This window comes from Ranitomeya variabilis, chromosome 2 (genome assembly GCF_051348905.1).
Source record: "Ranitomeya variabilis isolate aRanVar5 chromosome 2, aRanVar5.hap1, whole genome shotgun sequence".
In the NCBI taxonomy this organism is placed as follows: Eukaryota; Metazoa; Chordata; class Amphibia; order Anura; family Dendrobatidae; genus Ranitomeya; species Ranitomeya variabilis.
The window spans coordinates 175419729-175446997 of record NC_135233.1 but is presented as its reverse complement, the minus strand read 5'-3'; the positions used below and the strand labels follow the sequence as shown (position 1 = coordinate 175446997).

The 27269-nt window shown below is 43.7% G+C and overlaps 1 protein-coding gene and 1 long non-coding RNA gene across 3 annotated transcripts in view; one reads left to right on the top strand and one right to left on the bottom strand.

Annotated features, from left to right (window-relative positions):
* The window catches only part of LOC143804787 (uncharacterized), a 49658-nt gene extending 23113 nt beyond the window's left edge, over positions 1–26545 (bottom strand). Inside the window, exon 1 of the long non-coding RNA XR_013221109.1 lies at positions 26478–26545. This is a non-coding gene — a long non-coding RNA (uncharacterized LOC143804787). The remainder of the gene's footprint in view (positions 1–26477) is intronic.
* LOC143804786 (dihydroxyacetone phosphate acyltransferase-like) overlaps positions 1–27269 on the top strand; it is a 236278-nt gene that overhangs the window by 103718 nt on the left and 105291 nt on the right. For both annotated transcript variants that reach the window (XM_077283224.1, XM_077283225.1), the window contains exons 7-10: positions 1102–1253; positions 1384–1514; positions 1618–1841; positions 14292–14537. In XM_077283224.1, coding sequence (XP_077139339.1) covers positions 1102–1253; positions 1384–1514; positions 1618–1841; positions 14292–14537 — 753 coding nt within the window. The remainder of the gene's footprint in view (positions 1–1101; positions 1254–1383; positions 1515–1617; positions 1842–14291; positions 14538–27269) is intronic.

The window sequence follows — 27269 nt, the reverse complement described above, 5'->3', positions numbered from 1 at the left end:
AATTTACATTTGGTATCTTTATGTTTTTAGTATGATATGTGGGAAAAGGTTGAAAAGTTCCAGGGGGCTGAATACTTTCGCAAAGCACTGTAGTTCTGTTTTCAATCCTCAAATTAGCTGTAATTCTGTGATGCTGGAGCTGCTCCTTCTTGCTCCCCCTCCCTTATGGGATGTTATGTCACACATCAGAGCCTGCTCCTGGGTGCTAGTAGCAGCCCACCCCCTGATACCATCTGCTTATATTAAGTCCAATATCAGGGCATGTGACTAGCTCATGGCCTGTTCCCTGCTTCTAACAGCTGCCAGTTCCCTGATAATATCTCCTTGTATTCAGGTCTAGACCAGGGGGCGTGGCCTGCTCCATGATCGAGGACTGCAAGGAAGGATATATTATCAGGGGGGCCGGCCGCTGCTTGAAATAAAGGTTGTGTCTGGTACCTGAACCCAAACTTCCATGAGTCCACTCATCCTTAGTTTTTAGTGTAATACTGGTGGAACACTTGACTGGGAATTAAAAAATGTCCTATACCAGGGGCCCAGTAAAGCATGTGTTCTCAAAAAGAATAAAATGGTGAAGTGCAGTGCAAACATGCCCACAACTCAAGTGGGTTTCCCAAGCCCAGTTAGGGCACCCCAGGGTTACCATCACACGTCACACCTCGTGTTCTCAAACTTACCAAATGACCTTGATCCTGGAGGGCCAGAGTCTCCGCCATATGATAATATATGACACTTGGCATACTCCCCAGCGCACCATACCCAGTTTTCATAATGTACCTTTCTACTTGGGCGGCCTAGGCCAAAGCCACCTTTTCAAACGATACTACACGTGATCTTAGCCAAAAGGCCAAGAAGCGATAGAAGGATGCATCGAGACTGTGCCATGTATACATCACATAGGATACACTGTTTCTGCCGAATATATATCACATAGGATTCACTGACACTGCTGCATAGACCTCACATACAATACAGAGACTCTACTAGAGACATGTACAGTATATTCATGTATAGTAAACTCAGCAATATAATGAAGTTACACATACGTAAGCACAGAAATGTAGAAATCAGACAGATAAATAATCTATTGTTTGATTTTAGGCCTATTGAATGTTGCATCTGAACCATTTTTCAGAGGAGAAGTTTATGATACTTACCTGGTCCCTATCAGTATTAGCTATGAGAAAATCTTAGAAGAGTCTATCTATGCGCAAGAGCTTCTTGGAGCGCAGAAATCCAAAGAATCTACTTCAGTAAGATACAGCTTAGTGCTTGATAAGACCAATCTATATATATATATATATATATATATATATATATATATATATATATATAAAAAAAAAAAAATCAGTGCTTATGTTTTTTCTTCCATTTCTCTTGCAGGGCTTAATTAAAGCCAGAAAAATACTGAATGACAATTTCGGAAATATTCACATCTTCATTGGACGACCAATATCACTGCGATCAATGGCCTCTGAAAGAATAAATCGTTCTAAATACAATCTAATACCCAGGTATAGGTTTATGTCTGAATCTCAATAGCCAAGCTCACTTATTCAGCAGTCCGCTTATGTATATTATGGTTTTATCACACTAACAATACATTTTATATTACAGACATAGTCTTCAGAGACCATCAGAGGAAATTCAGAAGTTCATTTCTGACATGGCATACAAAGTGGAACTTCACCAAATAGCCAACATGGTGCTCAGCCCTGGAGATCTGATAGCAACGATTTTGCTCCAGAATCTGCCTGTATTAAACTACAATCTGTTAATTGAGAAGATACTTTGGCTTAGGAAGTTAACAGAGGATTTTGGAGGTGTTTTGAATTGGCCAGGTACGAATTAGAACGATAAAGTCATATAAAAATACAATCTTGAAAAAGAATGCACCTTCATAATTTCTTCTGTTTTTGCATAATTGTCACACTTAACCCCTTTCTGCCATCGGATGGAATAGTAAGTCTGATGGTAGAACCCCCGCTTTAATGTGGGCTCCGGCGGTGAGCCCGCATCAAAGCCGGGACATGTCAGTTGTCTTGAACAGCTGACATGTGCCCCGCAATAAGCGCGGGCGGAATCGGGATCCTCCCATGCCTATTAACTAGTTAAATGACGCTGTCAAACTCTGACAGCGGCATTTAACAAGCGCTTCCGGTCATTCAGCCGGAAATGCACGCATCGGTGACCCCCGTCACGTGATCGTGGGTCATCGGCGTGTCGGCATGACAACCAGAGGTCTCCTTGAGACCTCTATGGTTGTTGATGCTGGATTGCTATGAGCGCCACCCTGTGGTCATCGCTCGTAGCAATGCTGTAATTCTACTATATATATATATATATATATATATATATATATATATATATATATATATATATATATACACTCACCGGCCACTTTATTAGGTACACCATGCTAGTAACGGGTTGGACCCCCTTTTGCCTTCAGAACTGCCTCAATTCTTCGTGGCATAGATTCAACAAGGTGCTGGAAGCATTCCTCAGAGATTTTGGTCCATATTGACATGATGGCATCACACAGTTGCCGCAGATTTGTCGGCTGCACATCCCAAAGATGCTCCATTCAAGGCAGGATGGATCCATGCTTTCATGTTGTTTACGCCAAATTCTGACCCTACCATCCGAATGTCGCAGCAGAAATCGAGACTCATCAGACCAAGCAACGTTTTTCCAATCTTCTACTGTCCAATTTCGATGAGCTTGTACAAATTGTAGCCTCAGTTTCCTGTTCTTAGCTGAAAGGAGTGGTACCCGGTGTGGTCTTCTGCTGCTGTAGCCCATCTGCCTCAAAGTTCGACGCACTGTGCGTTCAGAGATGCTCTTAGGCCTACCTTGGTTGTAACGGGTGGCGATTTGAGTCACTGTTGCCTTTCTATCAGCTCGAACCAGTCTGCCCATTCTCCTCTGACCTCTGGCATCAACAAGGCATTTCCGCCCACAGAACTGCCGCTCACTGGATTTTTTTTCTTTTTCGGACCATTCTCTGTAAACCCTAGAGATGGTTGTGCGTGAAAATCCCAGTAGATCAGCAGTTTCTGAAATACTCAGACCAGCCCTTCTGGCACCAACAACCATGCCACGTTCAAAGGCACTCAAATCACCTTTCTTCCCCATACTGATGCTCGGTTTGAACTGCAGGAGATTGTCTTGACCATGTCTACATGCCTAAATGCACTGAGTTGCCGCCATGTGATTGGCTGATTAGAAATTAAGTGTTAACAAGAAGTTGGACAGGTGTACCTAATAAAGTGGCCAGTGAGTGTATATATATATATATATATATATATATATATATATATATATATATATATATATATATGTGCGATCTGAGCATCGCCTCTATGTAGCAGAGCCACTCAAGTTGTGCCAGCTTCTAGCCTCCCGTGGAGGCTATTGAAGCATGGCAAAAGTAAAAAAAATAAAATAAAAGTTCTATTCAACCCCCTTTCGCCCCATTCAAAACAAAACAATTAAAAAAAAAAATCAAACCTACACATATTTGGTATCGCCACATTCAGAATCACCTGATCTATCAATAAAAAAAGGATTAACCTGATCGCTTAACGGCGTAGCGAGAAGAAAAATCAAAATGCCAGAATTACGTTTTTTGGTCACCGTGACTTTGCATTAAAATGCAATAACAGGCGATCAAAAGAACGTATCTGCACCAAAATAGTATCATTAAAGACATCAGCTCGCCCGCAAAACATAAGCCCTCACCCAACCCAAGATCACGAAAAATGGAAATGCTACGGGTATCGGAAAATTGCGCAATTTTTTTTTTTTTTTAGCAAAATATGAATTTTTTTTCACCACTTAGATAAAAAGATTCTAGACATGTTTGGTGTCTATGATCTCGTAAGGACCTGGAGAATCATAATGGCAGGTCAGTTTTAGCATTTAGTGAACCTAGCAAAAAAGCCAAACAAAAAACAAGTGTGGGATTGCACTTTTTTTGCAATTTCACTGCACTTGGAATTTTTTTCACGTTTTCTAGTACACAACATGGTAAAACCAATGGTGTCGTTCAAAAGTACAACTTGTCCCGCAAAAAAATAAGCCCTCACATGGCCATATTGACGGAAAAATAAAAAAGTTATGGCTCTGGGAAGGAGGGGAGGGAAAAACAAAAACACAAAAACGAAAATACCCCGGGTCATGAAGGGGTTAAAGTGAATTATTGCATACATCAGTTAGGACTGCTCTATACAGGTATACCCTGAGGTTTGGTGGAGCAGCTTAGTATACATTTTTTGCAAAATATGTATCAACCAAATACCCTGTTTTTACATCTTTTTACTAGCACTTGCTGATTACTGTGATTTTTTTTTCAATGGAGTGTTTTTGGTTTTACTGTGCTCTTTTGTGTCTTTGAGAACAGCATTATGTAGGGGCAGAGATCTTTATTCATGTTATGTATCACTTACTGGGTTCTTGCTGTAGTTTTGATAGTGTCACTGTGATTCTGTGCTGCAGATCTACCAATTCTCTGATGCCGAGCTTTCTGCAACCCTGCCCCCACCACTGATTGTCAGCTTTCTGCGTACACTGTGTATAGGCAGAAAGATGCTAATCGGTGGGAGTGGGGTTGTATAGAGCTCATAAATATAGAGTACTACTAGAATTTCACATTATTTAGTAAAAATAAAAGCAAAGCAGAAAAACACACAGTATGCTTGAGTGAGCACAATATTTATTTTATAATATACCCCTTAAAGGGGTTCTCCATGCATATGATATTGATGATCAATCCTTTGAATATATCACCAATTTCAGATCAGTAAGGTTTCAATACCTGGCACTCCCACTGCTCAGCTCGTAGTTGCAGCTGCTGAGGATGGATGTAAACCTTATACATTGCTACAGTATGCGGCTCCTTTCAATGTTTAGTGTCCACTTGGATTTTTTTCAGTTTGGAGAAACAAAGGCTTAGGGGGTGATCTAATTACAAATACAGCTCTGGCAAAAATTAAGAGACCACTGCAAAATGTTCAGTTTGTCTGATTTTTCTCTTGGTATATTTTTGAGTAAAATGTAAATTGTTCTTTTATTCTATAAACTTCTGACAACGTCTCCGAATTTCCAAGCAATGAATTTTGTATTTTTTTCTGACAAAGAAAAATGGTTAAAAAAAACTAAATAAACAGTGCTTTCAGACCTCGAATAATGCAAAGAAAACAAGTTCATAATCATTTAGAAACAACAATACTAATGTTTAACTCAGGAAGAGTTCAGAAATCAATATTTTGTGGAATAACCATGATTTTTAATCGCAGCTTTCATGCCTCTTGGCATGCTTTCCACCAATCTTTCACACTGCTTCTGGGGCAAAAATTTAAGCAGTTCTTTGTTTGATGGCTTGTCACTATCCATCATCCTCTTGATTACATTTCAGAGGTTTTCAATGGGGTTCAGGTCTGGAGATTGGGCTGCCCATGACAGGGTTTTGTTGCAGTGGTCTCTTAATTTTTGCTAGAGCTGTATATGAAGGGACAGCACATGGATCTGTGTAATGATCTTTTTACACTTAGGCCTACAATTAGGACAAGGATGCATTCTCTAAGGGTATGTGCACACGTTGCGGATTTCTTGCAGAAATTTCCTGAAGAAAACCGGAAATTTTCTGCAAGAAATCCGCATTTTTTTTTTTTGCGTTTTTTTTCCGTTTTTTTCGCGTTTTTTTAGCATTCTGCAAGCGTAGTTAGCTGGCAGAATGCTAAAGTTTTCCAAGCGATCTGTAGCATCGCTTGGAAAACTGACTGACAAGTTGGTCACACTTGTCAAACATACTGTTTGACAAGTGTGACCAACTTTTTACTATAGATGCAGCTTATGCAGCATCTATAGTAAAAGATAGAATGTTTAAAAATAATAAAAAAAATAAAAAAATGCTTATACTCACCCAGAAATCTCATCAGTGGCGTCCGTTCGTCTTCCTATAGCTGGTCTGTGCGCACAGGACCTAGCGTGATGTCACGGTCACGTGAGCGGTCACATGACCGCTCACGACCAATCACAGGACAGTGACGTCATCGGCAAGGTCCTTCGCTGCACATCAGCTACAGGAACCGAACGGCAGCATGCAGTGGAGGCTGTTGTGAAATTGGATTCTGGGCTCCCCCGGTGGCCACTGGTGGAATTGAACTTGTGTGCATCATCCTCTCTGTTCACCTGTTCCCATCAGGATGTGGGAGTCTCTATATAACCTTGCTCCTCTGTCAGTTTCATGCCGGTCAGCAATGTAATCAGAAGCCTTTCTTTGCATGTTCCTGCTACTAGACAACTCCCAGCTAAGTTGGACTTTCGTCCTTGTTTGTTTTTGCATTTTGTTCCAGTTCACAGCTGCTGTTTCGTTACTGTGTCTGGAAAGCTCTTGTGATCTGAAATTGCCACTCTGGTGTTATGAGTTAATACTAGAGTCTTAAAGTAATTTCTGGATGGTGTTTTGATAGGGTTTTCAGCTGACCATGAAAGTGCCCTTTCTGTCTTCCTGCTATCTAGTAAGCGGACCTCGATTTTGCTAAACCTATTTTCATACTACGTTTGTCGTTTCATCTAAAATCACCGCCAATATATGTGGGGGCCTCTGTCTGCCTTTTGGGGAAATTTCTCTAGAGGTGAGCCAGGACTGTATTTTCCTCTGCTAGGATTAGTTAGTCCTCCGGCTGGCGCTGGGCGTCTAGGGATAAAACGTAGGCACGCTACCCGGCCACTGTTAATTGTGCGGCAGGTTTAGTTCATGGTCAGTTTAGATTCCATCTTCCAAGAGCTAGTTCTTATATATGCTGGGCTATGTTCTCTCGCCATTGAGAATCATGACAGTTTGACCGGCCCAAAAGGGTTAAATTATTGGCTGAGAAAGGAGAGAAAAAAGAAGTCTGCTGAAAATTTTTTTTTTTTTCTCTAGTTCTGAGTGTGCTCATAATTGAATCACTTGCTAGTCTGCCTATACTGCAGCCTTCCTCTCTTTCTCTCCTTCTAATCCTTGAATGGCTCTGTGTTCACCTGTTTGAAATGGATCTTCAGAGTGTAGCTACAGGTTTGAATAATCTCGCCACGAAGGTACAAAATTTGCAAGATTTTGTTGTTCATGCACCTATGTCTGAACCTAGAATTCCTTTGCCTGAATTTTTTTCAGGGAATAGATCTTGCTTTCAAAATTTTAAAAATAATTGCAAATTGTTTTTGTCCCTGAAGTCTCGCTCTGCCGGAGATCCTGCACAGCAGGTCAGGATTGTAATTTCCTTGCTCCGGGGCGACCCTCAAGATTGGGCTTTTGCATTGACACCAGGGGATCCTGCGTTGCTCAATGTGGATGCGTTTTTTCTGGCCTTGGGGTTGCTTTATGAGGAACCTCATTTAGAGCTTCAGGCGGAAAAGGCCTTGATGTCCCTATCTCAGGGGCAAGACGAAGCTGAAATATACTGCCAAAAATTCCGTAAATGGTCTGTGCTTACTCAGTGGAATGAGTGCGCCCTGGCGGCGATTTTCAGAGAAGGTCTCTCTGATGCCATTAAGGATGTTATGGTGGGATTCCCTGTGCCTGCGGGTCTGAATGAGTCCATGACAATGGCTATTCAGATCGATAGGCGTCTGCGGGAGCGCAAACCTGTGCACCATTTGGCGGTGTCTACTGCGAAGACGCCAGAAAATATGCAATGTGATAGAATTCTGTCCAGAAGCGAGCGGCAGAATTTTAGACGAAAAAATGGGTTGTGCTTCTATTGTGGTGATTCAACTCATGTTATATCAGCATGCTCTAAGCGTACTAAGAAGCTTGACAAGTCTGTTTCAATTAGCACTTTACAGTCTAAGTTTATTCTATCTGTGACCCTGATTTGTTCTTTATCATCTATTACCGCGGACGCCTATGTCGACTCTGGCGCCGCTTTGAGTCTTATGGATTGGTCCTTTGCCAAACGCTGTGGGTATGATTTGGAGCCTTTGGAAGCTCCTATACCTCTGAAGGGGATTGACTCCACCCCATTGGCTAGTAATAAACCACAATACTGGACACAAGTAACTATGCGTATTAATCCGGATCACCAGGAGATTATTCGCTTTCTGGTGCTGTATAATCTACATGATGTTTTGGTGCTAGGATTGCCATGGCTGCAATCTCATAACCCAGTCCTCGACTGGAAAGCTATGTCTGTGTTAAGCTGGGGATGTAAAGGGACTCATGGGGACGTACCTTTGGTTTCCATTTCATCATCTATTCCCTCTGAGATTCCTGAATTCTTGTCTGACTATCGTGACGTTTTTGAAGAACCCAAGCTTGGTTCACTACCTCCGCACCGGGAGTGCGATTGTGCCATAGATTTGATCCCGGGTAGTAAATACCCTAAGGGTCGTTTATTTAATCTGTCTGTGCCTGAACACGCTGCTATGCGAGAATATATAAAGGAGTCCTTGGAAAAGGGACATATTCGTCCTTCGTCATCTCCTTTAGGAGCCGGTTTTTTCTTTGTGTCTAAGAAAGATGGCTCTTTGAGGCCGTGTATTGATTATCGGCTTTTGAATAAAATCACGGTTAAATATCAATATCCGTTACCACTGCTGACTGATTTGTTTGCTCGTATAAAGAGGGCCAAGTGGTTCTCTAAGATTGATCTCCGTGGGGCGTATAATTTGGTGCGAATCAAGCAGGGGGATGAGTGGAAAACCGCATTTAATACGCCCGAGGGCCACTTTGAGTATTTGGTGATGCCTTTTGGTCTTTCAAATGCCCCTTCAGTCTTCCAGTCCTTTATGCATGACATTTTCCGCGATTATTTGGATAAATTTATGATTGTGTATCTGGATGATATTCTGATTTTTTCGGATGACTGGGACTCTCATGTCCAGCAGGTCAGGAGGGTTTTTCAGGTTTTGCGGTCTAATTCCTTGTGTGTGAAGGGTTCTAAGTGCGTTTTTGGGGTTCAAAAGATTTCCTTCTTGGGATACATTTTTTCCCCCTCTTCCATCGAGATGGATCCTGTCAAGGTTCAGGCTATTTGTGATTGGACGCAACCCTCTTCTCTTAAGAGTCTTCAGAAATTTTTGGGCTTTGCTAACTTTTATCGTCGATTTATTGCTGGTTTTTCTGATGTTGTTAAACCATTGAGTGATTTGACTAAGAAGGGTGCTGATGTTGCTGATTGGTCCCCTGATGCTGTGGAGGCCTTTCGGGAGCTTAAGCGCCGCTTTTCTTCCGCCCCTGTGTTGCGTCAGCCTGATGTTGCTCTTCCTTTTCAGGTTGAGGTCGACGCTTCTGAAATCGGAGCTGGGGCGGTGTTGTCGCAGAGAAGTTCCGACTGCCCCGTGATGAGACCTTGTGCTTTTTTTTCCCGTAAATTTTCGCCCGCCGAGCGGAATTATGATATTGGGAATCGGGAGCTTTTGGCCATGAAGTGGGCTTTTGAGGAGTGGCGTCACTGGCTTGAGGGGGCCAGACATCAGGTGGTGGTATTGACTGACCACAAAAATTTAATTTACCTTGAGTCTGCCAGGCGCCTGAATCCTAGACAGGCGCGCTGGTCGTTGTTTTTCTCTCGGTTTAATTTTGTGGTGTCATACCTACCGGGTTCTAAGAATGTTAAGGCGGATGCCCTTTCTAGGAGTTTTGAGCCTGACTCCCCTGGTAATTCTGAGCCCACAGGTATCCTTAAGGATGGAGTGATATTGTCTGCCGTTTCTCCAGACCTGCGGCGGGCCTTGCAGGAGTTTCAGGCGGATAGACCGGATCGTTGCCCACCTGGTAGACTGTTTGTTCCTGATGATTGGACCAGTAGAGTCATCTCTGAGGTTCATTCTTCTGCGTTGGCAGGTCATCCTGGAATCTTTGGTACCAGGGATTTGGTGGCAAGGTCCTTCTGGTGGCCTTCCCTGTCACGAGATGTGCGAGGCTTTGTGCAGTCTTGTGACGTTTGTGCTCGGGCCAAGCCTTGTTGTTCTCGGGCTAGTGGATTGTTGTTGCCCTTGCCTATTCCGAAGAGGCCTTGGACGCACATCTCGATGGATTTTATTTCGGATCTGCCTGTTTCTCAGAAGATGTCTGTCATCTGGGTGGTGTGTGACCGTTTCTCTAAGATGGTCCATTTGGTTCCCTTGCCTAAGTTGCCTTCTTCTTCCGAGTTGGTTCCTCTGTTTTTTCAAAATGTTGTTCGTTTGCATGGTATTCCGGAGAATATCGTTTCTGACAGAGGGACCCAATTCGTGTCTAGATTTTGGCGGGCATTCTGTGCTAGGATGGGCATAGATTTGTCTTTTTCGTCTGCTTTCCATCCTCAGACTAATGGCCAGACCGAGCGGACTAATCAGACCTTGGAGACATATTTGAGGTGTTTTGTGTCTGCGGATCAGGATGATTGGGTTGCTTTTTTGCCATTGGCGGAGTTCGCCCTCAATAATCGGGCCAGCTCTGCCACCTTGGTGTCCCCGTTTTTCTGTAATTCGGGGTTTCATCCTCGATTTTCCTCCGGTCAGGTGGAATCTTCGGATTGTCCTGGAGTGGATGCTGTGGTGGAGAGGTTGCATCAGATTTGGGGGCAGGTAGTGGACAATTTGAAGTTGTCCCAGGAGAAGACTCAGCTTTTTGCCAACCGCCGTCGTCGTGTTGGTCCTCGGCTTTGTGTTGGGGACTTGGTGTGGTTGTCTTCTCGTTTTGTCCCTATGAGGGTTTCTTCTCCTAAGTTTAAGCCTCGGTTCATCGGCCCGTACAAGATATTGGAGATTCTTAACCCTGTGTCCTTCCGTTTGGACCTCCCTGCATCTTTTTCTATTCATAATGTTTTTCATCGGTCATTATTGCGGAGGTATGAGGTACCGGTTGTGCCTTCCGTTGAGCCTCCTGCTCCGGTGTTGGTTGAGGGTGAGTTGGAGTACGTTGTGGAAAAAATCTTGGACTCCCGTGTTTCCAGACGGAAACTCCAGTATCTGGTCAAATGGAAGGGATACGGTCAGGAGGATAATTCTTGGGTGACTGCCTCTGATGTTCATGCCTCCGATCTGGTCCGTGCCTTTCATAGGGCTCATCCTGATCGCCCTGGTGGTTCTGGTGAGGGTTCGGTGCCCCCTCCTTAAGGGGGGGTACTGTTGTGAAATTGGATTCTGGGCTCCCCCGGTGGCCACTGGTGGAATTGAACTTGTGTGCATCATCCTCTCTGTTCACCTGTTCCCATCAGGATGTGGGAGTCTCTATATAACCTTGCTCCTCTGTCAGTTTCATGCCGGTCAGCAATGTAATCAGAAGCCTTTCTTTGCATGTTCCTGCTACTAGACAACTCCCAACTAAGTTGGACTTTCGTCCTTGTTTGTTTTTGCATTTTGTTCCAGTTCACAGCTGCTGTTTCGTTACTGTGTCTGGAAAGCTCTTGTGATCTGAAATTGCCACTCTGGTGTTATGAGTTAATACTAGAGTCTTAAAGTAATTTCTGGATGGTGTTTTGATAGGGTTTTCAGCTGACCATGAAAGTGCCCTTTCTGTCTTCCTGCTATCTAGTAAGTGGACCTCGATTTTGCTAAACCTATTTTCATACTACGTTTGTCGTTTCATCTAAAATCACCGCCAATATATGTGGGGGCCTCTGTCTGCCTTTTGGGGAAATTTCTCTAGAGGTGAGCCAGGACTGTATTTTCCTCTGCTAGGATTAGTTAGTCCTCCGGCTGGCGCTGGGCGTCTAGGGATAAAACGTAGGCACGCTACCCGGCCACTGTTAATTGTGCGGCAGGTTTAGTTCATGGTCAGTTTAGATTCCATCTTCCAAGAGCTAGTTCTTATATATGCTGGGCTATGTTCTCTCGCCATTGAGAATCATGACAGGAGGCGGGAAGACATCGAGGGTGAGTATAGGACTGTTTTTTATTTTAATTCTTATTTTTTGACCACTTATATGGTGCCCAGTGCGTGGAGGAGAGTCTCCTCTCCTCCACCCTGGGTACCAACCGCACATAATCTGCTTACTTCCCGCATCGTGGGCACAGCCCCGTGCGGGAAGTAAGCAGATCAATGGACCCCTAGGTGTGCGGAATCCCCTGCAATTCCGCATTTTAATGAACATGTTGCTTTTTTTTCCGCGATGCGATTTTTTCGTGGAAAAAAAGGCTACATTTGCACAAAAAATGCGGAATACACTGAAAATAATGGGAGGCATATGTAAGCGTTTTTTTCGCGTTTTTATCACGTTTTTATAGCGAAAAAACGCGAATAAAACGCGAAAAATACTTAACGTGTGCACATGGCCTAATACTAGAGAAAAGAAGGGTTAATCATCATGACATATGCAGATTCTTTACTGTGCAAGCAGTGAGACAAATAGAAATCTCTGCATATCATGTCGATTTAATAAACAAGTTAAAGGAGAGCCTGGATGTCTTTAGTGAAAAATACACTTCTCAACAGTGAAACTGAAACTCCAAGAAAAAGAAGTTGTGGTGTTCTGGAAATCATAGGATCATGTCCGTGTTAATGATATGCAAATGATGAAAAAAATGGGAACTAAATTTTCAAAACATCTTGATTTATTCAGTATCAAGTAAGATCGCCATGTAAAGACATAAATACAGACTCTTTTACAAGCTATTAAAGAGGTTATTAATGGTTGTCTGAGGAATGTTCTGCCACGCTAAATACACTTGGGTACGCAAATCATCAAGATCCGCTGCTGTCAAATCCCGTAGCAATTGCCATCCAATGATTTTCCAGATGTGCTCAATGGTAGACAAGTCCGGAGACATTACTGACAGTGTTCACATGCTTAGGCCACACTGTGTTCTCAGTAGCACGAGCTGCATGCGGCCTGGCATTGTCTTGTTGAAAAACAGCTCCTGGGAGACTATAGAGAAATTATTCCACTGGGTCCATAAACAATTCAACACCAAACCGTTTACCTGGAATGAAGGCTAGAAGTGACCAGCTACTCTACATTTTTCCACCCCATGTCGTAATCCCAGGAATAGGACCAGTGTGATGTTCCCTTGTGAAGGCTTTTTCATGGTGTTGACCATGTGTTTTCCAGACCATTTTCTGTATATCATTGCATACTAGACCTAAGCTAGACTCATCACTAAAGAGGAGAGACACTCATTGCTGTTTTGCTCTGCACTATGATGGTCTTTGAGAGCGGTGGTGTGAGATCAATGGAAAACATGTAGCTAGATGTCTGGTTCGTAGCCAAGTGTTGTGAAAGCATCTTCTATTGGTTTGTGTAGGCAATGTTGTCTTAGGTTTGGTATGTGATGTCCAATTCCACCTGCAGTAGAGAATAGATCAGTGTTTTGGCCATTTCTCCAAGTGTCCCAGGAGCCGTTTTTCAACACAACAATGCCATACCACATGTTGTTCATGCTACTTTGAGAAGCGAGCATGGTCTGAACTTACCAGCATAGTCTGCTGCGTCTCTGTCCAAGTTTCCCATTTATCACATCTGTGATGTAATCTAGTCACCAATTGCAAAGGGAGCTGCCAGCAGAGGATCTTGATGATTTGTGTGCCCAAGTGAATTCAGCGTGTCAGAAAATCCCTGAGACATCCATTAATAACTTAACTGATATCATGTCAAGATGTGCAAGTGCAGGGATTTCTGTGCTTGGCGCTCATATTTATTACTGAATAATTCAAGATGTTTTGAAAATATTTGTTTTCATTTTTTAAGCATTTCTATGTATTGTCTATCAACCCCATGATTTCTATAACTGCATGACGTTTCCTTCTTGTTTTCAATTTTATTGTAAATGAATGTATTCTATTACAAGTAATAGGTACCAGATTTTGGAGACTGGATGTTTATCCAAGGAACTATTCTAATTTCCTTGTAGGGAATCTCGTAGGAATTTTGTTTCCTGATACTGAACAATTAGCATCTACCTCATGGATTTTTTGCCTTCTTCTGACTCAGCATGTTACGTTTTAACTTAAACTCTTCTTTGAACCTTAAAACCTATTAAGCAATGAATATTGCACTCACCTTTCACTCAGGTTACAAGTTGAGCATAGTTCATACATCCACACAATCCACATACTCCAGGTACACAATTTGGAACTTGAATTGAGTTGTGCTACAGTCTACTTCACATTGGGAGACCAGGAACACCACTGAGTAGGAAAGAATGCCAAAGAACCTTGATCCCATCCTTCTCTGAATCAGAAGGGGCCACAGATGTCTAAATCCAACCAATCACAATGTTTTGATATACCATAACATTCAATTCTGAAAATACCTCTTTCATGTTGTTTATGGCTGCACACTATTACATTGCTATTGTCTGTTTTTCTTTATGTAAACCAGGTAATAAATCTATTGATGATGTTGTTCAATCCAGTGTAACGCTGCATTCAAACATTATGGCTATTGTTGACAGACACATTGTTTTACTGGAGCACAATGTGACAGAAGCCATTACTGAAGAGTTGGTCATCAATCAAGCTCACACTTTTCTGACTGGTGCCTCTTACAGAAACAAAATGGTTAATGTTTTTATACGCTCCGCACTTGTGGTGTTGGCGTGTAAAATGGCTCAAAGTTTCGAGAAAGGTAAAAAATATTTCAATCCATTCAAATATAGACAGTAACTTTTTGACTGTTATTACCTTTTTATATTGGTTTCCTAAAACCCAAAAGCTTATTCTTACTAGTTATCACCACACTTACTAGTTAGCACTTTAACCCCCTCGCGCAGCATTTTCCCATGGTCCAGAGTTCATCTCAGTTCAGGCTGTGAGGGAGCGCAGCTTCAGTGATGTCACCGCTAGTCACTGAAGATCCGTTCTCAGCAGCTCATTCACCAGTGGTTTTCAGCTGGGACGGTCGCATCTTGGCACTGTACAGGATGAAAACTGCATATCCCCCAGATATGGATTACTAACGATGGACAGGTATGGGTATATTGTTGGTTTATTATTTTACTTTTATTACAGGAGATCGAGGGCATCGGGGAATTAGGTGTGGCAGTAAGTATGGTTTAATTTAAAACATTAAAGGAGTCTGTGTCTTTATTTCAATTAAAGGATTTTGTCATGGCTCAGGATGGGATTTCCTTCCCTGTCCTGGGCTTGTTGGGGTTAACTCTGCTTGGCCTCCTTTTGGTTTGGGAAGGGATATATTAATCTGCTCTGGTGCCGGATTCTCTGTCAGTGATACATCTATTCTTGGCTGAGTAGCTGACCTAGGTGACCCTAGTGTATATCACTTGTTCCTCTGTGTGCTTGTCCTATGTATGATTCAACTTGTCCCTCAATTTGTGTCTGCATTTTGATTCTGCTCTTCTTAGGATTCTCCAGTTCTGACCTTCGGCTAACTTCTCTGACTTCCCTCTTGTCTGTGCCCCTGGTTACTGCATCCCCTCTCTGGTTTCTGACTACGGCTTGTATCGTACCATTCCTCTGCCTTATGCCTAGGACACTGCATTACCCTCTGGTACTGTAGTCGGCTTGTCTGACCTCGCTCCCGGCGCCGCTGTCTCCCGTTTTCATTTTTTCTCCCATACGGGAGTTGTTTCCCCCTCCAGACACTCCCCCGGAGGTCACGTGTCTCAGGTCCTGCTCTTGTGCAGCTCTCCTCTGGCGGTCACGTGTCTCAGGTCCTACTCTCGTGCGGCTTGCACCCTGACGTGGCCGCAGACTCCAATGTGAGATTGCTGCCTCTCTCCATACTTCCCCCTGGTATTCTTTACAGATTTTTTACTGGGTGTCTGTGTTTTCTTAACAATTTGACTATGGGGTTAGTAATGGGGGCGTCTTATTAACGTCTTATTAACCTCGGGACTTGATGTCACAAAGGTGACATCCACCCCCACAACTTCTACCCCACTTGCCACGGCTTCAGCACAAGTGGGAGGAGCGAGGCTAAATGCCAGAATTGGCGCATCTTAGACATGGACATTTTCTGGGGCGGCTTGAGTGCTGATGTTTTTAGCCAAGGGGGCAATATCCATGGCCCCTTCCTAGGCTATTAATATCAGCCCACGGCTGTTTACATAGCCTTTGCTGGTCATTAATTCTAAGGGGACCTCACATCATTTTTTGGGGGGCTCCCCTATTTTAATAGCCAGTAAAGGCTAAGTATACAGCTGTGAGCTGATATTAATATCCTGGGAAGCTCTGTGGGTATTAACCATTTTCTAGGCTATAAACATCTGCCCCCAGTCGATTGCTTTCCCTATGCTGGTTGTGAAAATTGTTTGGGAGCCCACGCCATTTTTTTTCCCCAAAATAACCTTTTATTAAATACTAGTCATGAGCCAGCACTAAAATGCTCGGGTGCTGATTGCTCGGGTCGAACGATTTGTAATACTCGGGTACTCGGCCAGAACAACGAGCCCAATGTAAATCTATGGGAGACCTGAGCATTTTTACTGAAATCCCCCTGGGGGTCCTTTAAAGGTCTAAAAATGTCTGAAAATGATGGAAACACAGCTCAAATGACAGGGCAACATCATGGCAAATGTCCCTGGAAGCATTTCTGACTCCTAGGTCACAGCTGTAAACAATGTCAGAGTTTCACGCCATTTTGACAGGTGCACCAAAAACATACAAAACTGAAACCCAAATGGATTTTGCTGGGAAATATGTTAAGGAACATCCTTTCCAGGGTAATGACTTGTATATAAGGCAAAATAATTAACTCCAAACAAAAATGTTCATCCACCACTTGGGCTATGTTCTCCCGCAGCGTTTTTGATGCGTTTTTCAACTTTAACATTGCTTTCAACCAATATAAATGCATTCACTGGGTATTGTCATTGTAACATTTAACAACTCTAACTGGCCATGTGTTGTGTGACACATAAGCAGACACATCTTGTTTCATTTATGAAGGAGGGACTCTTAAAGTCACAGAGCCTATTTTTAGAGTGGCATTGGGAGGCATTAATCTTCTTAAACAGCCATTAAACAGTGGGTCTCTTATACATTTATTGCCTATGCAGTGACTGGTTGGGCTGCCAAAAATTAGGACACACCCCAATACCCCTATTACGAGAGGTGCAGGAGGGCCTCTTGAAAAAATGTTGCACTGAATGCAAGGCCTGCCCTGCATCAATGTTACATGCACCCCAATAACCATTTCCGCAGACTTACTTGAGGGCCTCATGACAAAATTGTTCCCATTAGAAGAAAGTGTGTCTCCCATACTGTTTGCTGATGCATTTAATGCAAGGCCTGACCTGCACCAATGTTACATGCACCCCAATAACCGTTTCTGCAGATGTACTTGAGGGCCTCATGACAAAATTGTTCCCATTAGAACAGTGTTTCTCAACTCCAGTCCTCAAGACGCACCAACAGATCATGTTTTCAGGATTTCCTTAGTATTGCAGGTGATGGAATTAATGCTTGAGCAGGTGATGAAATTATGACCTGTGCAGTACTAAGGAAATCCTGAAAACTTGACCTGTTGGTGGGTCTTGAGGACAGGAGTTGAGAAACACTGCATTAGAAGTAAGTGTGTCTCCCATACTGTTTGCTTATGCATTGAATGCAAGACCTGGCCTGCACCAATGTTACATGCACCCCAATAACTATTTCAGCAGACGTACTTGAGGGCCTCATGACAAAATTGTTCCCGTTAGAAGAAAGTGTGTCTCCCATATTGTTTGCTTATGCATTAAATGCAAGGCCTGCCCTGCACCAATGTTACATGCACCCCAATAACTGTTTCAGCAGACGTACTTGAGGGCCTCAGGACATCATTTTTCCCATTAGAAAAAAGTGTGTCTCCCATACTGTTTGCTTATGAAGTGAATTCAAGGCCTGCCCTGCACCAATGTTACATGCACTCCAGTAACCCTTTGAAACCACGTACTGGATGGCCACATGAAACAAAAGTTTCCATTATTTTTTTTTTTATTACCATAAATTTTGTCCATGAAGTGAATGCAAGGCCTGGCCATAATTTGCACGCACCAAAATCCCCCTAGGAAGAAACACGGATAGGGTTGAGCGACTTTTATTTTTATAGGATCGGGTCGGGTTTCACGAAACCTGACTTTCTCAAAAGTCGGGTCGAGTGAAATCGGCCGATTCTATAAAAAAGTCGGGGTCGGCCGAAACACGAAACCCAATGCAGTGCAATGGGATGCTATGGTTCCCAGGGTCTGAAGGAGAGGAAACTCTCCTTTAGGCCCTGGGATCCATATTAATGTGTAAAATAAAGAATTAAAATAAAAAATATTGATATACTCACCTCTCCGACGCAGCCTGGACCTTACCGCTGGTAACCGGCAGCCTTCTTTGCTTAAAATGAGCGCGTTCAGGGCCTTCCATGACATCACGGCTTCTGATTGGTCGCGGCCGCCCATGTGACCGCCACGTGACCAATCACAAGCCGTGACGTAATTCTCAGGTCCTAAATTCCTAGAATTAGGAATTTAGGACCTGAGAATTACGTCACGGCTTGTGATTGGTCGCGTGGCGGTCACATGGGCGGCCGCGACCAATCACAAGCCGTGACGTCATCTAAGGCCCTGAACGCGCTCATTCTTAGGAAGGAAGGCTGCCGGAAAGAAGCCGAGGGTGAGTATATTCCTATTAGGTATATACTCACCCTCGGACGCGCCCTGCTTCTTTCCGGCAGCCTTCCTTCTTAAGAATGAGCGCATTCAGGGCCTTAGATGACGTCACGGCTTGTGATTGGTCGTGGCCGCCCATGTGACCGCCACGCGACCAATCACAAGCCGTGATGTAATTCTCAGGTCCTAAATTCCTAGAATTAGGAATTTAGGACCTGAGAATTACGTCACGGCTTGTGATTGGTCGCGTGGCGGTCACATGGGCGGCCGCGACCAATCACAAGCCGTGACGTCATGGAAGGCCCTGAACGCGCTCATTTTAAGCAAAGAAGGCTGCCGGTTACCAGCGGCGATGTCCAGGGGCCTCCGGAGAGGTGAGTATATCAATATTTTTTATTTTAATTCTTTATTTTACACTTAAATGTGGATTCCGATACCGGTTTCTGATATCGCAAACATATCGGAACTCGGTATCGGAATTCCGATACCAGATTCAGAAGATCGCCGACCTCATGGCCGACCCCACACAGGGGTCGGGTCGGGTTTCATGAAACCCGACTTTGCCAAAAGTCGGCGACTTCTGAAAATGGCCGACCTGTTTCACTCAACCCTAAACACGGAGGAGGGTCTCATAAAAAAATTTTCACATTGCAAAGGAGCGCTTCATCTATACTTGGAATGCCCAGACACTAAGTGCATGGGCTGACAAACTTTCCCCATGGGGGGTAAAGTAAAAAAAAAATTATTTACAGTCATCATACACCCTTGCAAAAAACTAGAGTGGCTGTAGCATCATAGAATACGTTCACCCTCATGTTCTAGTGGTGGTGTCTGAACCGACATGGAGGATGTCTGCCTATGAATGTTTTCCCAATTTAAAAGAGTGGGTCTCCTGTACTTGTAATGCCCATACACTAAGGGCTGACAAACATTTTTCCATGTGGGGTACATTTTTTAAAAATTTTTTGCGGGCCTCATAGACACCCTTGCAAAAAAATAGACTGGCTGTAGCATCACAGAACATGTTCTCCCCGACGTTCGAGTGGTGGTGGATGATGAGGATGAGGAGAAGGAGGAGGACACCAAATAGCCAAAATCAGGAAGTGTATACCCATTTGTGGGTGTGAAGAGGTGCATAGAAATACACCTCCCAAAAAGACACTGTATTGGAGGTTATGTTTCGCTGTTATCATGTGATGGTGTAGAGAAGTCTGGCCCAATCCAGCCCATGTTCATTTTTATAAAAGTCAGCCTGTCTGCATTTTCAGTTGACAGGCGAATGTACTTATCTGTTATAATTCTACCAGCAGCACTAAAAACCCCTCTGACAAAACACTAGTGGCAGCACAGGCCAAGACCTCCAAAGTGTAGAGAGCCACTTTATGCCACGTGTCCAGCTTGGATACCCGATAATTAAAAGGCACAGAGGAATCACAGAGGATGTTGGTGCAGTCAGCAAGGTACTCCCTCATCATGTTCCCAAACATTCCATTCCTTGTGACATTACCCCGCACCTCTGGGCCAGGGCAATAGGAGAGTCTGAGAAAACTGGCCCAGAACTTTGCCAGTGTTGCCCTGCCACTGCTGGATTGGAGTTGTCGCTCTTGCCTGTACTCCTTGGTTGTCCAACGCACTGTGATGTTTGCCACCAGCATTTTCAGATGGGAATTTTTTTAATAATTCCGTAACAATGGTCCTCTGGTACTGCACCATTTTAGTACACCTGTCTGCCTCTGGAACAAGAGATTGAAATTTGTCCTTGTAGCGTGGGTCTAAAATTGTCACTACCCAGTAATGACTGTCACCCAAAATTTTTACAATACAAGTGTCACGGGAAAGGCAGCACAACATAAAGTCAGCCATGTGTGCCAGACTGGTAGCAGGAAAGCCTTCTGTGTCCTCAACAACAGTACAAGTGACCAAGGTGTCCTCTTCCTCCTCCTCCTCCCTGTCCTTAGGCCATCCATGCTGAATAGACGGTTTGACAGGTGTGCTTGTAGTACCGTCTATACCGCATGAAAGTAGCTCTTGTTCTTCCTCCTCCTCCTTCTCCTTTTCCTCATTGTCAACCAATCCACGTTGGGATGACATTAGGCTGGGCTGTGTGTAATCACCCTGCATGTTTCCTTGCTCCATGTCCTCGTGCTCTGCCTGCAATGCATCCTCTTTCATTGTGAGCAGAGAGCTTTTCAGAATGCAGAGAAGCGGGATGGTGATGCTAATTATGGTGTCATCCCCGCTCACCATCTTGATGGACTCCTCAAAGTTTTGCAGGATGGTACAGATGTCTGGCATCCATGTCCATTCCTGAGGTCTTATGTGTGGAGTCTGAACTGAATAACGATGGCCTTGTTGATGCTGGTAGTCAACAACTGCCCTCTTCTGCTCACAGATCCTTTCCAACATATGCAATGTAGAGTTCCAATGCGTGGGGACATCACACATAGTCCGTGATCCTGAAGCTGCAAACGCTGCTGAAACATGGCAAAGGCTGCTGAAGCTGTAGCTGACTTTCTAAAATGGGCACACAATCGGCATACTTTCATAAGCAGATCTGGCAGCTCAGGGTAGGTTTTGAGAAAACTCTGCCCATGAGGTTAAGCATATGGGCCAGGCATGGCACGTGTGTGAGCTCGCCTCACCTCAGATCCGCCACCAGGTTCCGGCCATTGTCACACATGGCCATGCCTGGCTGTAGGTTAAGCATTTTCAGCCACAGATCTGACTGCTCTTTCAGAGCTGTCCACAACTCCAGCATTGTGCGGTTTGTCACCTAAGCAGATTATCTTCAGCACAGCCTGTCTGCGCTTGGCTGAGGCAGTGCTGCAGTGCTTCCAGCTTGTGACTGATGTGCTACTTTCAGACATGGAGGCTGAAGAGGAGGCGGAGGAGGTGCAGGAGCTGTAGACTGTGGGGGCAACCCAGATTGACATAGGGCCCACATTCCTCAGGGTTGGGAGGATGTGCACCATCCCAAGGTCCGACTGGGTCCCGGCTTCCTCTGTTAACCCAGTGTGCCTTCAGCGAGATGTACCGTCCCTGCCCACAAGCACTTGTCCACGTGTCAGTGGTTAGGTGGAATTTCCCAGTAACAGCATTGTTGAGGGCACGGCTAATGTTGTGGAACATGTGCTTGTGTAATGCTGTGACAACACACTGGGAGAAATAGTAGTGGCTGTGGACTGAATACCTCGGGATGGCCCACACCATAAGGTTGCGGAAAGCTTCCATCTCCACGAGCCTAAAAGGCAACATTTCAAGTGCAAGCAGACTAGAAATTTGTGTATTTAGTACTGTGGCCTGTTGGGTGTTGGAGGCGTACTTCTGCTTGCATTCCAATGAATGTGGTATGGACAACTGAAGGCTGCGCTGGGACAAGGACGTGGACGTGCTCGATGATGATGCTAGTTGAGTCTGGGTAACGGCAGGTGGAGGGCAGGAGGCATCTTTACATGCACTGTGGACAGGGGATTGGCTTTCACACACCACAGTGGAAGAAGGAATGGTGTTACCCGCAGCCACTATTCCTGGTGCCTGTGGTTCGGCCCACAAAGCCAGGTGCTTTGCTGCCATGTGCCTGATCATGCTGGTCGTGGTCAGGCTGGAAGTTTTGTTACCCCTGCTGATGCGGGCATGGCAGGTGGTGCAAATGGCCTCTTTGGGGTTATCGACAGAGTCTTTAAAAAACAACCAGACTCATGAAGACCTTACAGGTGGACTGGCAACTTCTCTCATGTTGGTGTTGCGTGGAACGGTTGCCCGCCTTCTGTCTGCGTACACCACACTGCGTCTTCCTGCCTTTTGGGGTACTACGCCTTCATCCCCCTGCTGCTGTCCTCACTTTGCATGTCCTCCTGCCAGGTTGGGTCAGTTACTATATCATCCACCACCTCTTCTTTCACTTCCGCTCCCTGGTCATCCTCCTGATTTTCTGGCAATTGTGTTTCATCATCATCCACCTCTTGTGACATGTTAACACCGTCGCCTTCGTGTGACCGTGGCTGCTCAAATATTTGGGCATCACTACATGGAATCTCTTCTTGCCTCTCTTCATGTTAACCGTGAGAGAGGCCAGAATCGATAAATGGAAAAGTGCCTCGACCTCTGCATGCACCATCACCATCACTCGGATCCACTTCCCCGTCCCTTTCCACGCGCCTTGCCTAATTTAATAAAAAGGTGAATGCAAGCCTCGACTCTAATCTAATGACATAATTTATAGGCCACAGATAGATGAGGCGTGTCACAGAGATAGCAGACTGTTCAATATGTGGCCTGTATTTTTTTATATTTTTTTACCCCAAAATACTATATTGACCTAGGGTAGCAGACAGCCAAAAAAGTGGAATGTATGCCAGAAAAGCAACTATTTGGAGAGCACAGATAGACCAGGAGTCTGACGGAGATATCACACTCTTCAATATGTGGCCTGGAGTTTTTAAATTTTTTTTTACCCCAAAATACTGTATAGACTTGGGGTAGAGGACAGCCAAAAAAGTGGAATTTAGGCCTGAAAAGCAACTATTTGGAGAGCACAGGTTGACCAGGAGTCTAACAGAGATAACAGGCTGTTCAATATGTGGCCTGTATTTTTTTATTTTTTACCCCAAAATAGTGTATAGACCTAGGGTAGCAGACAGCCAAAAAAGTGGAAAGTAGGCCTGAAAAGCAACTATTTGTAGAGCACAGATAGACCAGGTGTCTGACGGATATTACAGACTGTTCAATACGTGGCCTGTATTTTTTTATTTTTTACCCCAAAATATTGTATAGACCTAGGGTAGCAGGCAGCCAAAAAAGTGGAATGTACGCCAGAAAAGCAACTATTTGTAGAGCACAGATAGATCTGGCTATGACACTAAAAAAACCAAAATTTTGGAATACTAAAATTGTTAAATAGTTAGCGCAATGATATGCGATGCGTGTGGCGTACAAAACACAGTGATATATATAAGAAAAGTAGCTAAATATTTTTTGGGCAGCTAAATATTTTTTGGTCAGCAAAATGGTGTCTAAAAATGTTCTAAGACACTCCAAAAAAAACTACAGTACAAATAAAGGCCAGAATTTTCTGCGCATTGACATCTGATGCCTGGGACAAATTGCTTGAAATTGCTAGATTTTCACGCTGTTGTATTAAAATGTCCTAGCTGTAGTCTGCAATGTGACCAAGCAAATAAATGTAGAAGAAAAAAGGGGTCTCTGGATTGCTTTGTAATAAAATTAGCAGGATTCAGGTGCCAAAAAAATTAATCCTCACCACAGATACCTGCAGCTATGTGTATATAGAATAGGCAGCAGCAGACAGTAATGGACTCTCTTGATGTATGCAGTGGGATCTATATATTCACATGCAGTGCCTGCCTGCCTTGCACTGATGTGGATATGCGCACATAGACTCCCCTGACTACCTAGCGCTGCAATCAATATACCCCCTAATTAGCCCTAAAAAGGACTGTTGGTTTATCTGGATTTGTGGATTCTGTGATGGTATACCCACACTAACTAATAAAAGAAATAATCTGACCCTATCTCAGCAGCAGCTCTCCCTACCAGCCAATCACTGTAATACCACAACAAAGATGGCTGCGGTATTACAGTGCTACCTTTTCCCGTAGATCCGTTGACAATTTTTTTGCTTTCCCCATGACTCACAATCCAGAAATGTCAGTGGCTGGATGAAAGCTGCAAGAGTCTGTCTGGATCCCAGAAACTCACTCTGCTTTTATGCACACGCACAGATTACAAGCAAACAGGTCACAAGTGAGGATGTTACCTTTAGTAGCCATTCAAACCCATTTGTGTCAACTTCTGTGCATGTTATCAGGCCAAAATCACCAGGGTATGTGAACTTTTGATCAGGGTCATTTGGATGTTTTGGGTTGTCATTATGATTTAAAAATAGAAAACACAGTAGTTTGACAATAAATGGCTTCACCCAACCACTAACCATTTGGTGTTATCATTCATATTCTCTGAAAAAAGGCCAAGAAAGCAAAGATTCTCCCTGGGTATGTAAACCTTTGAGCACAACTGTATGTTCTCCCCATGTTTGTGTGGGTTTCCTCCAGGCCCTCTGGTTTTCTCCCATATTCTAAAAACATTCTGATAGGGAATTTAAGATTGTGAGCTCCAATGGGGACAGTGATGAAAATGTCTGTAGAGTGCTGTGGAATTAACGGTGCTATATAAGTGAGAGAGATAAATAAAAAGAGATTTTCTGCTTCAACAGTAGTAAATGCTAAATATATATTTATATGAATAATAACAATTCCAGATTAGTTATTTTTTATGAATGTTTGGTGCACAAACATGAAGTGAAAGGTGATCAAAAAGGTGTATGTATCCAAAAATGTTACTAGTGAAAACTTCAGTTTGTCTCTCTAAAATCAATCCCTAAAACAGGCTCTGTCTGCCCAAAATTAAAAAAAATATATTGGTTAAATTCTAGCAACCAATAAAAAAATGTAAATGTATTTTTCTGTTCAAAAGAAGTGAAACATTAAAAAAATATACATTTGGTATTATCATAATTGTATTGACCCACAGAGTAAATACTATGTGTCAATAATTTGGAAGCAGAAAGAATCACCAGAGAGTTAGGCCGATTTCACACATCCATGTTTTCATGGTCAATATACGACACTGCCTAGCTTGAGTTAGGGTACCGTCACACAGTGCAATTTTGATCGCTACGACGGCACGATCCGTGACGTCGCAGCGATCGTATGATTATCGCTCCAGCGTCGTAGACTGCGGTCACACGTTGCAATCACGGCGCTGGAGCGATGCCGAAGTCCCTGGGTAACCAGGGTAAACATTGGGTTACTAAGCGCAGGGCCGCGCTTAGTAACCCGATGTTTACCGTGGTTACCAGCGTAAAAGTAAAAAAAAAAAAAACGTACATGCTCACCATCTGATTTTCGTCCGGTCCCTTGCCGTCCGCTTCCTGCTCTGACAGATCCGGCCGTACAGTGAGAGCAGAGTGCAGCGGTGACGTCACCGCTGTGATCTGCTCTCACTTTCCGGCCGGCAGACAGTCAGAGCGGGAAGCGGACGGCAAGGGACCGGACGGACATCAGATGGTGAGCATGTACGGTTTGTTTTTTTTTACTTTTACGCTGGTAACCACGGTAAACATCGGGTTACTAAGCGCGGCCCTGCGCTTAGTTACCCGATGTTTACCCTGGTTACCAGCGAACGCATCGCTGGATCGCTGTCACACACAACGATCCAGCGATGTCAGCGGGTGATCAAGCGACGAAAGAAAGTTCCAAACGATCTGCTACGACGTACGATTCTCAGCAGGATCCCTGATCGCTGCTGCGTGTCAGACACTGCGATATCGTAACGATATCACTAGAACGTCACGAATCGTACCATCGTAGCGATCAAAATTGCACTGTGTGACAGTACCCTAAGGAGATCTGCGACCAGTCTGTGCATTGCGATCTGAGTACAGAATCTACACGGATGTGTGAAACTGACCTTACTTGAATTGATAGATTATAGATATTTATTGATGTAGGGTTGGCTGAACAAACTTTAGTTGCACGATGAACAATCATTTGAACATAAGAACATTGGTACACAAGCTGTGCAATAGAAGCACAAGCTGTGTGGTACAAATTGCTTAGCTGCAATAAATTAATGCTACATCTCACTTCAGAGGTTCATTTTTTATAGATCCCCCTCCCATTATTTATAATGAGCAAAGGAAAGGCAGACAGCTGTGAGCTGATATTAATAAGCTGGGATGTCAATGGTTATTGGGTCCTTCCCGGCCTGATAATTGAAGCCCACAGCTGCCTGCTTTACCTTGACTGGTTATTAAAATAGGGGGGGGCCATGTTATTTTTTTTTAATTATTTATTTGATAGGTTTAATAAGGCAAAACATCTAAGTCACATACTGTATGTAAGACAAAACAAGCTTAGCACAAAACAGTTGCGAGTTCGCTCACTCACTTTTTCAGATGTTTATAAAGTTGCCTTCTTGTCCATACCTGCAATATAGCCTGCAGCTCACTGCACTGTTTGCAAAGATAGAAAGGGAGGTCACAGTTTTATTTCCCATTACAAAGTATTAAAAGGTAAAAGCAAACTGATCCGACTATTACATGTTCATTCAAAACTAGAACAAGCTGATCCCTATTCCACTAGTAGCTTGCTCACCTGAGCATTGATTCTCTCATAAAAGAGAATTGGATCGATTATGTAAATGTCACTCGACTCAAACTGTGATTAGACTTTTAGCTGAGTGTCAGTTTACTGTGATATGATTTTCTTTGGATGAGAGTATCGAATCACAGCTACGGAGAAGACTGAGAACTTAACTTCTCCATCTTCTCCATTGTCTGCGTCTGCGTAAATCGGACTGCACTGAGATTGGCATCTTAGTGCAGTCCAATGTTTTACACACACACCTAGACTTGTATGGCTGTGCGTGCTCTGATTTATGAAGCCACTCATGGTATGCTGACATTTATTCCACAGACCGATTTGTTCTGCAGAAAGAAACAGATATGAACTGCCCCATAGTATAACAATGGTCCAAGTGCTATCTGATAAAAAATTGAGTTATATGCTCTTGTGAACAAGTTCTTAAAGGGAATCTGTCAGTAGGATCAACAGTCCTAGGCCATTTATATGAGCATGTAGTTTATAAGAAGTTGAAAAAATGATCCTTAGATATTATCTGCGATCCAGTGTCTTATTCCAGAGAAATTAATATTTTTCTAAATATGTAAATGAGCTGTT